The sequence below is a fragment of the Salmo salar genome, chromosome 16 (genome assembly GCF_965601325.2).
Source record: "Salmo salar chromosome 16, fSalSal1, whole genome shotgun sequence".
Classification (NCBI taxonomy): Eukaryota; Metazoa; Chordata; class Actinopteri; order Salmoniformes; family Salmonidae; genus Salmo; species Salmo salar.
Window position 1 is genome coordinate 83,405,164 of NC_138306.1, and position 15,569 is coordinate 83,420,732.

Below are 15,569 nucleotides of genomic sequence, written 5' to 3' on the forward strand. Positions count from 1 at the left end.
AGGTCACAAATGTACAATAGGAATACACATGGCACTTGATTGTAAATATATCTGATATTTTAATAAGAAACAGTGAATAGATATCCACCAGGGACAAAATGGCAACACAGTCAAACACATCGTTGTGTTGCCTGAGTAATAGTTAATCACAAGAATATAGAAAGTGAATGAGACATACTTGTGCTTTGAAAACCTAAGGCATTTCTGAGTAGCTGTCATTAATTAATATTCACTAATAAAACATCAAATTCCTTTCTTTTAAATAAATACAGTGAGAGATTGTTGGCATGAACATAAACACCCCCGTCCCCTTCTATAGAAACAAGTTATTAGGAAAACAGTCTGTAGTGTCAAAGATGTAGGAACTCTGGCCCAGTAAACAGGCTATCCTGCGGCAATGATGCAGTTTTTGGCTCTGGGTTAAAGCTTCCCCTAGGTGCAGATCAGCTTCCCTTCCCCTAAGCCTAACCTCAGCTGATCTAGGATCAGCTTCCCTCCCCTAATCCTAACCTCAGCTGATCTAGGATCAGCTTCCCCTAATCCTAACCTCAGCTGATCTAGGATCAGCTTCCCTCCCCTAATCCTAACCTCAGCTGATCTAGGATCAGCTTCCCTCCCCTAATCCTAACCTCAGCTGATCTAGGATCAGCTTCCCCTAATCCTAACCTCAGTTGATCTAGGATCAGCTTCCCTTCCCCTAATCCTAACCTCAGCTGATCTAGGATCAGCTTCCCTTCCCCTAATCCTAAACTCAGTCATTAGTGGACTAAAACCCTACAACCCATTTTTTGTTATAGTCTTCAATTAATCATGCCCTTCCACTTCCTTAATCTAGGATGGAAGACTGACGTGGTGCTATATACAGTATAGTCAGAAATAATGGACTATTAAATACCTGTTATATCAACCTGTATAATGTAGGCTGTTTATTAAATACCTGTTATATCAACCTGTATAATGTAGGCTGTTTATTAAATACCTGTTATATTAACTTGTAGCTCTACATTAGACCAGAGTTCCTGACACCTAGAACACAACAAAGGCTTCGTTTACACAGACAGCCCAATTATGATCTTTTGCCACCAATTGGTCTTTTGACCAAGCAGAGCAATTATTTTGCCCATAAGAATTTGGTTGCCTGTGTAAACGCTGCCTAAGGACCAAACAGAAAGCACATGATAAAGTAACTAGCCAAGGGTGTCTCACAGTTTATCAGGTACACCACCCTGTTCACCAAAATGATTCGCTCCTACAGACAGTGAGTCACGTGGCTGTGGCTTGGTCTATAAAGCAGGCAGACAGGCATCGAGCCATTCAGTAACTGTTTGATTGAATGCTAGAATGTGTAAAACTAGAGACCTAAGTGACTTTGAGCGTGGTATGATCGTCTGTGCTAGGTGCGCCGGATCCAATATCTCTGAAAGGGCCAGGCCTCCTGGGACTTTCACGCACGACATTGTCTAGAGTTTACCGCGAATGGTGCGACAAACAAAAATGATCCAGTCAGCGGCAGCCCTGTGAGTGAAAACAGCTCGTTGATGAGAGGTCGAAGGAGAATGGCAAGAATCATGCAAGCTAACAGGCTGGCCACTAACTGGCAAATAACGGCGCAGTACAACAGTGATGTGCAGAACGGCATTTCAGAACGCACAACTAGTCGATCCTTGTCACGGATGGGCTATTGTAGCAGACGACCACACGGGGTTCCACTCCTATCAGCTAAAACAAAGAAGAAGCACTAGTGGGAACGCAATTACCAACACTGGACAATTGAGGAGTGGAAACACCGTGCCTGGTCTGACGAATCCCGGTTCATGCTGATGACAGAGTTGGGTTCTGGAGTAAACAGCAGGAGTGCGTTGACCCATCCTACCTGGTGTCAACGGTACAGGCTGGTGCCGGTAGGGTACTGGTGTGGGGAACATTTTCCTGGCACACGTTAGGTCCCTTGATACCAATTTAGCAACGATTGAACGCCACAGCGTATCTGAACACTGTTGCTGACCAAACCCAATAGAGAGCATCTTTGGGATGAGGTAGACCGGGCTGTTCACAGCATCAATGTACCGCCGTCCAATCTGCAGCTACTGCGTGATGCCATCCCGTCTGCATGGACCGATATCCACGTGGAACGTTTCCGACACCTTGTAGAATCCATGCCCTGAAGGATTCAGGTTGTTTTGGTGGCAAAGCGGGGTCTGACCCGGTACTAGATGGGTGTACCTAATTAACTGGCCACAGTGTATATTGGTTAGTCATTTAACCACAACATTGTCTTGTTCTCTGAAACATACAAGCTAAATTAGGATGTTCATACAATATTGAAAATATTCTACTTAAACTGGTGATTTTAGTGTGCTTTTGAGAGTATTGTGTAGTTGTGTGTGTGTGGTGTGTAACAGCCATGTGTTTGAAATAGTTTGGCAGGGTGTAGCAGATCCTCTTCAGATCCCAGTCCTCAGGCGTCGTTCTCGCCCTCTGCTTCGTTAGGGTTAGTCTCATCCTCCATGATGGGTACGATCAGGTTGTCCTTGGACATCAGGTTGTACTTCATCACGAAGCGCGTGAACCGATGGCACAGGAACGTCTCGTTCTGGAGAGGGCAAGAGCATTCGCTTGAGTTTTCCTATATAAAATCCTCCCCCCAACAACAACAACAACAACATTTCTAAATCCAATGCTAGTTGAAAGCTGTAATCACTGGTAACCAATAAACCAGAGTCAAATTATATTAAATGCAATGTAACAAGTATCATCACAATCACAGCTGAATCTATGTGAAACCTGTTGGGGTAAGAGTTATGGCGGGATTCAATCTGATCACACATTGTAGCACACTTAACATGTAAAGGTCATTTCCCATTGAGCCGACATATGCAGCGTTAACCGTGAACGTGATCTCCGCAGCCGCTGGAACATTCGACAACGCGGGATCAGATTGAATCCCAGCCTTAGGGCTAGGTTTTGGGTTAGTGCTTTAAATACAGTATGTACATGTGTAATTACAATTCACAGGAATAAAGACAGTCATAGAAAATGCTTACCTCATACTTGTCAAAGATCTGACGATGGTGGAAGTAAGCGTGGGAGAATATCCTGTAGATCCGTCGACAAACTGAACCCAGTTTCCCTACTGAGGATTCTTTAATGCTCACTCTACCATAGAACAGAGACCAAATCAGTTTACAATCTATAGACAGCAACTTTATTACAACGCTTCAACGCTTACAGCAAGTGTAGGTAGCTGCATAAATCAGTACGATGCGAATGATCAATTGGATGAAACGGTGTTAAATAAAAAAACGATTGTGATTTGTGTGTGAAGGGTGCTGGGGGTTAATGAGAAAGTCACAGGAGACATAGGAACACGGTAAACAGTTGTTACCTGCTAGGGAAGTACTTGTTACTGTTGAGGAGGCAGGCGGCTCCGTCCAGAGTGTGTCTGGTGTAGTCGATGGCTGGACACTGCAGGAGACAGCAAACAACAACAGGCTTGAGTACCAGCCATGATACAATAATGACTATAATGGTGTTATTAGTCCTGGCATGTTGAATGTTCGGTGCCAGAGGACAACTATCTTGTAGTCCTGTGTGGCTCAGTTGGTAGAGCACGGTGCTTGCAATGCTAAGTGCCATGGGGTTCGATTCCCACTGGGATACACAGTCCAACGAAATGCTTACTTCAAAACAAAAAATGTATGCACGCATGACTAAGTCACTAAGACTAAGTGTCTTTGGATAAAAGTGTAACTGGTTTATATTAGTATTCTATTCTTATACCAGGGAAAGGGGGTAGGAACTGGATGAGGGATCCCTCTCTACAAATGCTGTGGGCAGAGAGGACCTTACCTCTTTGGGAGTCTTGTGTGCAGCGCAGAGGAAGATCCACTGCTCTGTTGCCGTCATCTGGGTGCATGTGTCTGGGTGGCATTCTCCCTGTGAACAGATAGAGTACATGTTAGCAACAGACTTACTGGACGTTACCACTCCAACAAACACAGTGTGAGAAGAATGGATGTTCAACATGATCTTCCTGAAGAGCTATGTCACAGGCCTGGGAAACTCCAGTCCTCGGGGGCCTGATTGTCACACTTTTTCTCCATCCCTAGCAAACACAGCTGATTAATCAAATGTCATTCTAAACTGAAGATCATGATTAGGTGGTTATTGGAGTCAGGTGTGTTAGCTGGAGCAAAACTGTGACACCAATCAGGCCCCCGAGGACTGGAAATGCCCAGGCCTGCTGGTCAATCGTAAGAGCATACCTGTAGTTTCACAGCAAGTCCGTTCAGCTCCAAACAGAACTGCCTAAAAATGGAGGACAGGAGACAAGACCAAATGTTAAAAGAAGGATTTGTTTTCAGCACCAGTACACATTTTGGATGTCCACATGACTTTCTTGTAAGTGGTAAATGGCAGCCACTACCTGAGGTGTTCGTACTTCCAGACCCCTTCATCCTGACCCTCTGGGGGCTCCAGGATCTTGTCCATGTTGGAGCAGTCTGTACGGATGTTCTGTTGGATGTACTGACAAGAACCACAAACACACTTTAGAAGCAGAACAGAACTGTATTAAATATATCACCTGACTAAGCCATTCTACCTCAGCAACTCAAATGGCAGAATAGCAGTCTGATTGTTGTCTACACTCGAAAGATTTCAGTTTCTCTGATATTTTGGCTATATGCAACTGCTCAATCCATACTGGAGAATGTTACAGAGAACTGCCGACACAGATCAACCCTAGCTACGTAGCTAGTAGAATGCCTGATTAGACTTCTTCAATTAACCACACTGTCATCATATTCAAATGACTCAAACAGTAAGATATTTCAAACATTTTAACAGAGACATCTGACTCCCACCTGCTGCACAGCCAGTGTGCTGTCCATCTCCTCGAATGACTCATCGGGCCAGTTGTAGAAGTCCTGTGGGCATACACAAGAAACTGAGCAGGGCAAACTAACTGCACTGATTCAGCTGACAAAAACACCTCGCCAGCTAGCTTATCTCTGTCTGGTAAATGACTAGGTAGCTACTAGCCCAATATTGGACTTAAGGAGCCTAACATCACTCCTTATAGTCCAAGGACCATACATGTTCTGTTTAAAGGGCGAATTGGCTCTGGAAGCCAAATACTCCATCTAAACATGAATCCATTCTCAATTGTGGTACAGTTCTAGAAACATAGAGGGATTTATGTTCACGTCACAAAATAATTTCACAAATGCAAAATACAGCTTACTGTACACCAGTGAAGGCTGGTGGGAGGAGCTATAGGAAGGGCTCAGTCCAATGAGTTCCTCATATAGGTCCTCCCACCTGCCGCCACTGGTTTAACCGGTTTAACCGGTTAACACAGCTGCAGTGGACAGTATTTTTCAGTGACATGTTTGTGGCCTGTCTTCAGTTTACACACAGTTGTTCAGAGACAGCTAATTAGCACAGGTATCGAGACCTTAACAAGCGTTGTAAAATGGAAATATGTCCATGTGGTACCCTAACCTTTTAAAGATGTGTATCAATTTCACATGTTTTTTGTTGTTTGTTTTTTTACATTATTTCTCGCCGATATGAAAGATAAGGTCGTTATGTTTCCAAAATCGTACTGCAAACTATCCGTGTTAATGTTCAGACCGAATGTCGCGGCTCTTACAAAACTCCCACCTACAGAAGAATCCTTCATCCAGTGACTGATGTGTAATCTAATGGCACTGAGAGTCGTGATGAAGGGCGAGGTAGTTAGCTACTACATAGTTACCTGTAGATTCGATGTTCAGATAACTTCAGACAATTAACAATATAAACAGGCATCGTTTGATAGCTGTTACCAACCCATATCTTATAGCTCCTGACTTTGACTGGCTAGCCAGCTGGCAGTATGTAGCCTCGCTAACTAGCAACATTAGCTAGTTAAGTAAGCTAACGTTAGCAGCTGACAAACGGGCCATAAAGGAAAGGATCCAAATGTGCCCAAGTAAAATGCAAGACAGGAGCATTGAGCACACTAAAATTAAACCATGTTGCTAAAATCCGGTACCTTTTCCTTAGTCCCTGGTCGATTCCTCCTCATAACAGCTGCACCCTCCGCCATGACCATCTCGACTGGAATCCGGATGTTGCCAACGCTAGAGGAAGTGTCAGCTCGCCCTGCAAGTAGCCTTTCTTCGTTCAGTAAAACATGAGATTGCGGATTTGATTGAACCTCGGGGGTGTATTCATTAGTCGGATTCTGTTGGAAAAACGCTTTAGAAAAAGAAACCGTTTAAATCAAATAATATAACATCTAATTGTATTTGTCACATGGGCCGAATACAACTGGTGTAGACTTTACCATGGAACGCTTGCTTACGAGCCCTTCCCAACGACAGAGTTTAAAAATAAAGTAGTACAAGAGGAATAAAATAAGATACACAAGAATGGAACTACAGTATATAGACAGGGAGTAGCAGTACCAGATCAATATGCAGAGGTACGAGGTATCTGAGGTAGATATGTACACGAAGGCAGGGTAAAGTGACTAGACATCAGGATCGATAATAAGAATAAAATAAAGAACAGAGCACCAGCAGCAAATGATGAGTGTAAAAGTGTGTGTTTGTGTTGTGTCGGTCTCTGTGTGCGTGTGTGTGTTAGCCTATGTGTGTTAGCGTATGTAGTGTATGTGTGTGGGAGTGTCAATGTAGTGTGTGCGTGTATATATAGTTTACCGTTTACTCTAGGAACCAAACGGAAACAAACAGAACAAACGGAAAGAAACGGGGAGGGACCTACTTCAATTTCTCCAATAGAAACTCTCGTTTTCGTTGCAAAACCTTTTGCAACAGACCAAACGTTTTGCAACGGAGTCCGACTAATTCATAAATCCAAATAATGAATACACCCAGTTCTCCCACCCGTGTGGATCTGAGAGCTGAAATTAAATCAAGTATACATTGATACATCCTCTCTTATACACACACACACACACACACACACACACCATTGCTGCTATATATATATATATATATATATATATATATATATATATATATATATATATATATATCAGTGAAAATAGAAAATAAGAATAATATTTGTTTAGTTGTGGAAAGCTATTAAATTGTTCTCAACATAAATATTTTGAGGAAAAATAGGGGGTAATTTTGACTTCAATGTATTTATATGTAAGAAAACAAATGTAATTTTCTCTGTTTATTGTCTCCTTTCATTTGATTGATTAATACTGTTGAGTCTTTTTAAATTCACAGGCCACACTGTTGACCACCAGTCCTGTGACAGTATCTGATGCAGTAGAGGCTATATTATTATCATTATGTGTTGTTCCATAACAGATACTCCTATCCCCCATAATATATTGTTCCCCTGTCAGACACTCTTCCCCCAATAATACCATAAGCCTCATAAGCCTTTTTGTGGCTGCAGTAGCCTACTGTAGGATCAGGCATTTCCACAGGATAACCTGTTTGTAAATATTAACTGATTCTCCATTAGCTTACTCTCAATGACAATGTTCCATGTTCTATAGTCCATTCTATCCTCACAATGCATTAGATGTTATGATCAAGCTGTTTATACTCTGTTATAACAACTGTTATACCCTAAAACAATAACGTCATGGTTGGACGGAATCTGAGAGTGTCTGCTCCTTCCTATGTTCCATATTGTACTCCATATAGAGAAGCTTATCTCTAACAGGCCTCCATGTCATTTCTAGAATGAATGTGTACTGCAGATAGTCCTTTACTGTAGTGTTGTGATGGCCCTATACTATAGTATTGTGATGGTTCTATACTATAGTATTGTGATGGCCCTATACTATAGTATTGTGATGGTTCTATACTGTAGTGTTGTGATGGTTCTATACCGTAGTGACGGTCCAATACCGTAGTGTTGTGATGGTCCTATACCGTAGGGTTGTGATGGTCCTATACTATAGTATGTGTGATGGTCCTATACCGATAGTGTTGTGATGGTCCTATACCATAGTATTGTGATGGTCCTATACCATAGTGATGTGATGGTTCTATACCATAGTGTTGTGATGGTCCTATACCGTAGTGTTGTGATGGTTCTATACCGTAGTGTTGTGATGGTTCTATACCGTAGTGTTGTGATGGTCCTATACTATAGTATTGTGATGGTTATATACCATAGTGTTGTGATGGTTCTATACCGTAGTGTTGTGATGGTCCTATACCGTAGTGTAGTGACGGTCCAATACCGTAGTGTAGTGACGGTCCAATACCATAGCGTTGTGATGGTCCTATACCATAGTGTTGTGATGGTCCTATACCATAGTGATGTGATGGTTCTATACCATAGTGTTGTGATGGTCCTATACCATAGTGTTGTGATGGTCCTATACCATAGTGTTGTGATGGTCCTATACTATAGTATTGTGATGGTCCTATACCATAGTGTTGTGATGGTCCTATACCATAGTGTTGTGATGGTCCTAGACTATAGTATTGTGATGGTCCTATACCATAGTGTTGTGATGGTCCTATAACATAGTGTTGTGATGGTCCTATACTATAGTATTGTGATGGTCCTATACCATAGTATTGTGATGGTCCTATACCATAGTGTTGTGATGGTCCTATACCATAGTGTTGTGATGGTCCTATACCATAGTGATGTGATGGTCCTATACCATAGTGTTGTGATGGTCCTATACCATAGTATTGTGATGGTCCTATACCATAGTGTTGTGATGGTCCTATACCATAGTATTGTGATGGTCCTATACCATAGTGTTGTGATGGTCCTATACCATAGTGTTGTGATGGTCCTATACCATAGTGTTGTGATGGTCCTATACTATAGTATTGTGATGGTCCTATACCATAGTATTGTGATGGTCCTATACCATAGTGTTGTGATGGTCCTATACTATAGTATTGTGATGGTCCTATACCATAGTGTTGTGATGGTCCTATACCATAGTGTTGTGATGGTCCTATACCATAGTGTTGTGATGGTCCTATACTATAGTATTGTGATGGTCCTATACCATAGTGTTGTGATGGTCCTATACTATAGTATTGTGATGGTCCTATACCATAGTGTTGTGATGACTTTAAGAGAATGAATGTGGGCCTGCAGATACTGTAGCATTGTGATGATGCATTCCAAACAGTAAACATGTGTCCCTTTATTGTGGATTACTGGATAATAAAATGTATTTTGGTAGACGTACAGTATCAAAAGGGCCGTGGTCCACAGCACGTGGGTCAATAATGTGCAGGGCTAGGACATCTGCATTGATGAATCAGGGGTTTTATCTGTATGGACAGGATCAAGGCCTTGGCAGCATCTCAATGCCACTAAATCCCTGCTCATTAAAATAACAAAACCTCTGATCCGGCAACCTTTGATTGAGTTTTATAAAAGAGGCTCGTGGCCCTCTGTCCTGGATATTACATTGAGGAAGAGTGCTCTAACAACAGCCCAGACATGAGTAAGGTAAGGCAGACCAGTTTTTCTCTAGCTAGTTGGCACTACTGTATACAGCTCTCTGGGTCTGTGTTTGTTTTCATGGACTTTAAAGCTGATTTGGAAAGAAACTGGTTGATTGTTCAACACAGTAATGTCATAGTGCTGCCAAGAAAGATAATCCAGAGGTAAGTTTGATAGTGTTTGGTAATGAAAATGATCATTGATCGCTGTTTTACTGGTAGACAAGCTGTAGAATGCCAGCAGTGTAGTAGCCTTTAACAGGAGACCTATAAACAGGAGACAAACTTACTTGTACGTAATTGTTGGTCCAGAGAAGGCAGTATATTTTTCCATTATAGAAATCATAGAAAATGTGTTTTTATATTAGGAAGTGTCATTTTATTTGAAATGCAGTAAAATGAAAGAAAAAAAAGTGTATGCCCTAACTGATGTTAACATTTCCCTCCGACCTTCGGCCCTGGCTGTGTAGATCACTTTCTACGAGGATAAAAACTTCCAGGGTCGCTCCTATGAGTGCGACACGGACTGCCCCGATGTGCACCCCCATTTCAGCCGCTGCAACTCCATCAAGGTAGATAGCGGCTGCTGGGTGCTGTACGAGAGGCCCAACTACGGAGGCTACCAGTATGTACTGACCAGGGGAGAGTACCCAGAGTACCAGCGCTGGATGGGATACAGCGACACCATTCGCTCCTGCCGTACCTTTTCTTATGTGAGTAGCCGGGATGTGAGAGAAGATGGGTTTTAATGTCTGGTTTGTTCATGGCTCAATCTGTATTGTAGTAATGCATTGTGGGGATTTATCAGTGTATACTTGTTCACTCAACTGGTGGTTTTAGGGCAGGTTGCCTTAACACAGATGAAGCCTAGTCGTGGACTAAAAAGCACTTTCAGTGGAGATTTTCCATTGATTTTTGTCCACGACTAGGCTTCATCTGTGTCCGGGAACCCGGCCCATAGTTTTATAAGCACAACACATGAATCTGTGAATGGTTGGGAGATAACCAGACCACATAAAGGTCTGAAGGTACATGGCAAATAAAGCAACATGACTCTACGACTCGCCTAGAGGAGGAGAGTCGATGGTTGGATGGATGGAAGCCCATAAAATGTTAATCCCATAGACCCTTTGTATTAGGTTTCATATGACATAGTTATCTACCATGTATGTCATGTTAATGACATAATGCTGTTTCATGTTGTCTAGCCTCAGACTGGAGCCTCCCACCAACCAAAACAATACCTAATCAGCAGAATATCTCATGCAGATCATTCTGGGTTCATCTTGGGTTCCTTCAAGAGACATTTCTGAGACATTTTAGACATGTCCTAAACTACCTTTGTGACTGTCATGACCCTGGCCTATGTTAGCACACTGCAACCTCCCCAATTGCGATATCCACTTCTGACATCAAATGTGGTGTTTGGCTACTTTAGCATTTTTACTTACCCGTGTTAACCTAAGGCCCGCTGAAACATGTCAGATGTACTGGTTACCTGTGATTCCCCATGCCCCCCAAGTGACCTGTGTTTTGCCAGTGTTACCTCTCCTGTACCTCTCTGTCCGAGCAGGCCAGCGGCAGTCCCTACCGTATGAGAATCTACGAGAGGCCAGACTTCCAGGGACAGATGATGGAGTTCGGCGAGGACTGTGACTCCGTCCAGGACCGCTTCCGTAGCCGTGACATCTACTCCGCCAACGTCATGGACGGCTACTGGACCCTCTACGAGCATCCCAACTACAGGGGGCGCCAATACTTTATGAGGCCCGGCGAGTACAGGAAGTTCAGCGAATGGGGAGCCACCTGTGCCACCACCGGCTCCTTCCGAAGGATCACCGACTTTTAGGCCCAACATCCTCTCCACTCTGACCAGTCAATAAAACCATTGTTTAAATAAGCTTGCTGTTGATATTTCCATTTCACTGTTTCTGATTAAGTGATTGATATTATTTGGTGACCTTTATGATATTTGGGGTCTGTGTTTGTGCCTTTAGCTTAAATGGAGGACAAACCTCAATATATTGAGCAAGAGGCACATGTTGTACATGTAGGTCTAAATAGAATGGAATATACTGCAAATAAGAGGATGTAAATATATATTTGAAATACACCTTAAAAATGTACCTGAATGGGCTGTTTTAATGGTGTATCTCTGTGTTGCACATTTAACATTAAAGTGTTGAATCATATGACATTAAGCAGACCATGTGCAGGATCAAGTTTCTAGCTTACTCACTCTACATGCTTCTTTGACACAGAGTCACTGGGCCAAAAAGGGTCACACAGTTGAAACTTACCTCCTCGTTGGCAAAGTTCCCAACCAGAAAAAGGTCCCAAAACAAAGCCCATAAAATAATAAAACAGAGATCCTACAGATATTTTCATACCTGCTAGTGTGCGCTTCCACCTTATGCAATATAACAGAAATCCTATTGGTTACTAGGCCCTGTCAGTCAAAGTATATAGAAGCAAATATTAATGTCAGTAACGTAATAATAATATTCCAGGGACTTCAAGGTGTATAGACGGGCCTACATTGTCATTATGGATTTTTGTCAATAAAATTACACTTTTATAAGTCATGTTTAAGGACCACCTTAAAGTGCTATCAAAATTTGCTTAAAGTGCTGTCAGAAGTGAAAATATTGTAATTATGGTATGAATCATATTGTTACTAATAAGATTGTTCTATAATAAATCTAATATGTTCTATGTCTGGTTAGATCAGTTATGTATACTGAACAAAAATATAAATGCAACATGCAACAATTTTACTGGGTTACAGTTCATGTAAGGAAATTAGTAAATTTAAATAAATTCATTAGGCCCTAGTCTATGGATTTCACATGACTGGGCAGGGGTGCAGCCATGGGTGTGCATTGGTGGGCATAGGCCCACCAACTTGGCAGCCAGGCCCACCCACTTGGGAGCCAGGACCAGCCAATCAGAATAAGTTTTTCCACACAAAAGTACTTTATTACAGACAGAAATACTCCTCAGCATCTGTGGCATTGTGTTGTGTGACAAAACTGCACATTTTAAAGTGGCATTTTATTGTCCCCAGCATAAGGTGAGCCTGTGTAATGATCATGCTGTTTAATCAGCTTCTTGATGTCACACCTCAGGTGGATGGATAATCTTGGCAAATGAGAAATGCTCACTAACAGAGATGTAAACAAATTGGTGCACAAAATTTGAGAGAAATAAGCTTTTGAGCATATGAAACATTTCTGGGATTTTTTATTTCAGCCCATGAAACATGGGACCAACACTTTACATGTTGTGTTTATATTTTTGTTCAGTGTATATGCATTTCTGAGTAGAAAATATTGTACAAGCAAAACCTGTAACAATATCTGTTTGCAGAATACAAAATAGATCAAATCAAATGAATTAAACCAGACATTGTAGAAAAGGCCTACTACTAAAGTAACATAAAGTTTCACCAAAGTCTACTACTTGATTATGTCAATAATGTAGTGTTATCACGACACCAGAATTTTGACTTTCAATACCGATACCAGGTTTAGTATCGCGATACTTGATACCAAAATGATGCCACAACAACAAAAAAGAGTTTCAACATGTCTACATGCCGTGTTGCATTATTCTAGTGTGTTAACGTCTGTGAAGCAGGATTATTCAGGGGATGCTGCAGAACCCTCAGCACCCCTACTTCCTGAGGTTATGCATGGTCAACTGTGCTGACCTGAACTCCTACTTCCTGAGGTTATGCATGGTCAACTGTTCTGACCTGAACTCCTACTTCCTGAGGTTATGCATGGTCAACTGTTCTGACCTGTACTCCTACTTCCTGAGGTTATGCATGGTCAACTGTTCTGACCTGAACTCCTACTTCCTGAGGTTATGCATGGTCAACTGTTCTGACCTGTACTCCTACTTCCTGAGGTTATGCATGGTCGACTGTTCTGACCTGTACTCCTACTTCCTGAGGTTATGCATGGTCGACTGTTCTGACCTGAACTCCTACTTCCTGAGGTTATGCATGGTCGACTGTTCTGACCTGAACTCCTACTTCCGGGTGCAGGCGCGTCTGACCTGCCCACCCTGGGTGCAGGCGACTGTTCTGACCTGAACTCCTACTTCCTGAGGTTATGCATGGTCGACTGTTCTGACCTGTACTCCTACTTCCTGAGGTAATGCATGGTCGACTGTTCTGACCTGAACTCCTACTTCCTGAGGTTATGCATGGTCAACTGTTCTGACCTGAACTCCTACTTCCTGAGGTTATGCATGGTCGACTGTTCTGACCTGTACTCCTACTTCCTGAGGTTATGCATGGTCAACTGTGCTGACCCCTACTTCCAGCGCTGCCAATCCATCAGGGTGGAGAGTGGCTGCTTCATGATCTACACTCGTCCCAGCTACATGGGCCACCAGTACTTCCTGAGGAGGGGAGAGTACTCCGACTACCGGCGTATGATGGGCATGAACGACTGTGTCAGGTCCTGCCGCATGATCCCCATGGTATGATGTTTAATACCAGGATATGAATAGGCCTGTACACCGGTAATCTTATGCTATGGATTGGTAAATCTATAAAATGGTACTGGAGTGCCACAAGGTTATTTTACTGAGCCATTATAGTTGACTATTTGTGTAAATGACCTACCTGACAATTGTAAATTCTAATCTACATCTAGTTAAATAATGTGTTGAACATCACTCAACAAGCTGCATTTATTCTGGCTATGTTGATGACATGTACACATTGGGTTGAGTGACGTGACTTGGTCGTTCCTTACAGGACTGTGGCAGCTTCAGAATGTACGAACACAATGACACGGCCGGCTAGATGATGGAGATGGACGACGACTACCCCAACCGCATGAACCGCTTCCGCATGTCCGACTTCAACTCCTTTCAAACGTGATGGATGGCCACTGAATGATGTACGACCAACCCAACTACAGGGGCAGCAGTCCTAGCTGAGGCCCGGCCAGTACCGTAGATACAGTGACTGGGGAGGCAGGATCGGTTCCATCAGGCGTCTCATGGACCTCTAATAAAAAATACCTTTTAATTAAGAAAAGGACTTTCAATAACAAACCAATCCAGATCAATCCTGGGTTGGCAGGTAGCCTAGTGGTTAGTGCGTTGGGTCAGTAACTGAAAGGTTGCAAGATCAAATCCCTGAGCTGACAAGGTAAAAAGCTGTTGTTTTGCCCCTGAACAAGGCAGTTAACCCACTGTCCCTAGGCCGTCATTGTAAATAAGAATTGGTTCTTAACTGACTTGCCTAGTTAAATAAAAAAATGTCTCCTGTATGCCTTTTTTCACACAATTAATAAATTGGTTAAATAAAACAATCAATTATTTATTATTCATTTATAGGGGACAATGCACATTAATCAACATCCATATTACAATAATGCAACATCCATGTAAATGTGCCAGGGTTAGCCAAAAGCTAATTTGCACCCGTAGTCCCAGAGCAGCCAAGGACAATTACACAGTCACAATACACATACTTACTAAAACAATACAAAATACCAATACATTACATCCAATAATATATCATTCTAACAACAACAACAACACTATCATCAACTGTCGTCTTATATATGAGGAACCACAGATAACTCATGTGTAGAGGTTTGTGTAGATTTGAACCATCAGTTATCCTGATGTTCCCGATGGTTTTTCCTGGATGCTTGGCTACTGCTACCATTAACTTTCTCAATTACACAACACTGACATGATGCTGTCTCTGAGACTGACTGGCATTCGAATCCAGGTCCCCCTGTGCACCACAAAGACTGTATTAGCCCACTGAGCCAAAGCCTTTAGTTTGGGGAGCTAACGCAAGTCTTCAGGTCTCCGACAAGGTTACTCATCACATAACCGTTCACTGACCGTCGGTATAACATTGACGTTTATTTTCAAATCCGGATCAGGATGAAAATGAAGTTTTTCCTCTCAAAGTGAATTAGCACAGTTTTTTACTTGCTTTTTTTTCTTGCTAATGACACCATGGCAATATTGTTGGCCATTATGTATGTAAACATGGTATATGATTACATACATACATATTCATATAGACAGATATTTTGTTCGCCCACAAAACACAGATCTTTAAGTATA

General features: G+C 42.2%; 2 protein-coding genes and 1 pseudogene across 3 annotated transcripts; 2 read left to right on the forward strand and 1 right to left on the reverse strand.

Moving 5' to 3' along the window:
* Positions 1 to 39: 39 nt before the first annotated feature.
* On the reverse strand, positions 40 to 6,681 carry LOC123727891 (MOB-like protein phocein). 2 transcript variants are annotated; one of them, XR_006759853.2, is made up of 10 exons: positions 6,456 to 6,681; positions 6,041 to 6,246; positions 4,866 to 4,928; positions 4,427 to 4,527; positions 4,266 to 4,308; positions 3,850 to 3,936; positions 3,386 to 3,465; positions 3,045 to 3,156; positions 938 to 2,593; positions 40 to 895 (listed from the first exon to the last, which is right to left on the reverse strand). XR_006759853.2 is itself a non-coding variant. In XM_045698143.2 (9 exons), the coding sequence occupies exons 2-9, from the start codon at positions 6,098 to 6,100 to the stop codon at positions 2,459 to 2,461; spliced, it is 681 nt and encodes a 226-aa protein (XP_045554099.1). In that variant the 5' UTR covers positions 6,101 to 6,246; positions 6,456 to 6,681; the 3' UTR covers positions 40 to 2,458. The 2 variants fall into 2 exon arrangements, 1 of the variants encoding a protein (XP_045554099.1); XM_045698143.2 differs by having other exon boundaries at positions 40 to 2,593.
* Positions 6,682 to 9,365: 2,684 nt separating this feature from the next.
* Positions 9,366 to 11,361, forward strand: LOC106575866 (gamma-crystallin M2). Its single transcript, XM_014152567.3, has 3 exons — positions 9,366 to 9,468; positions 9,932 to 10,174; positions 11,035 to 11,361. The coding sequence occupies exons 1-3, from the start codon at positions 9,460 to 9,462 to the stop codon at positions 11,308 to 11,310; spliced, it is 528 nt and encodes a 175-aa protein (XP_014008042.2). The 5' UTR covers positions 9,366 to 9,459; the 3' UTR covers positions 11,311 to 11,361.
* Positions 11,362 to 13,113: 1,752 nt separating this feature from the next.
* On the forward strand, positions 13,114 to 14,491 carry LOC106575867 (gamma-crystallin B-like; annotated as a pseudogene).
* The last annotated feature ends 1,078 nt before the right edge of the window (positions 14,492 to 15,569 follow it).

Bases quoted from the DNA above. Each gene is read 5' to 3' on its own strand.
- LOC123727891 (XM_045698143.2), bottom strand. From the start codon at position 6,100: ATGGTCATGGCGGAGGGTGCAGCTGTTATGAGGAGGAATCGACCAGGG. The intron at 3,466-3,849 runs GTAAGGTCCTCT...TGTCTCCTGCAG, and splicing joins CACACAAGACTCCCAAAGAG to TGTCCAGCCATCGACTACAC. The intron at 2,594-3,044 runs GTAAGCATTTTC...TGCCCTCTCCAG, and splicing joins AGATCTTTGACAAGTATGAG to AACGAGACGTTCCTGTGCCA.
- LOC106575866 (XM_014152567.3), top strand. The intron at 10,175-11,034 runs GTGAGTAGCCGG...CTGTCCGAGCAG, and splicing joins CCTGCCGTACCTTTTCTTAT to GCCAGCGGCAGTCCCTACCG.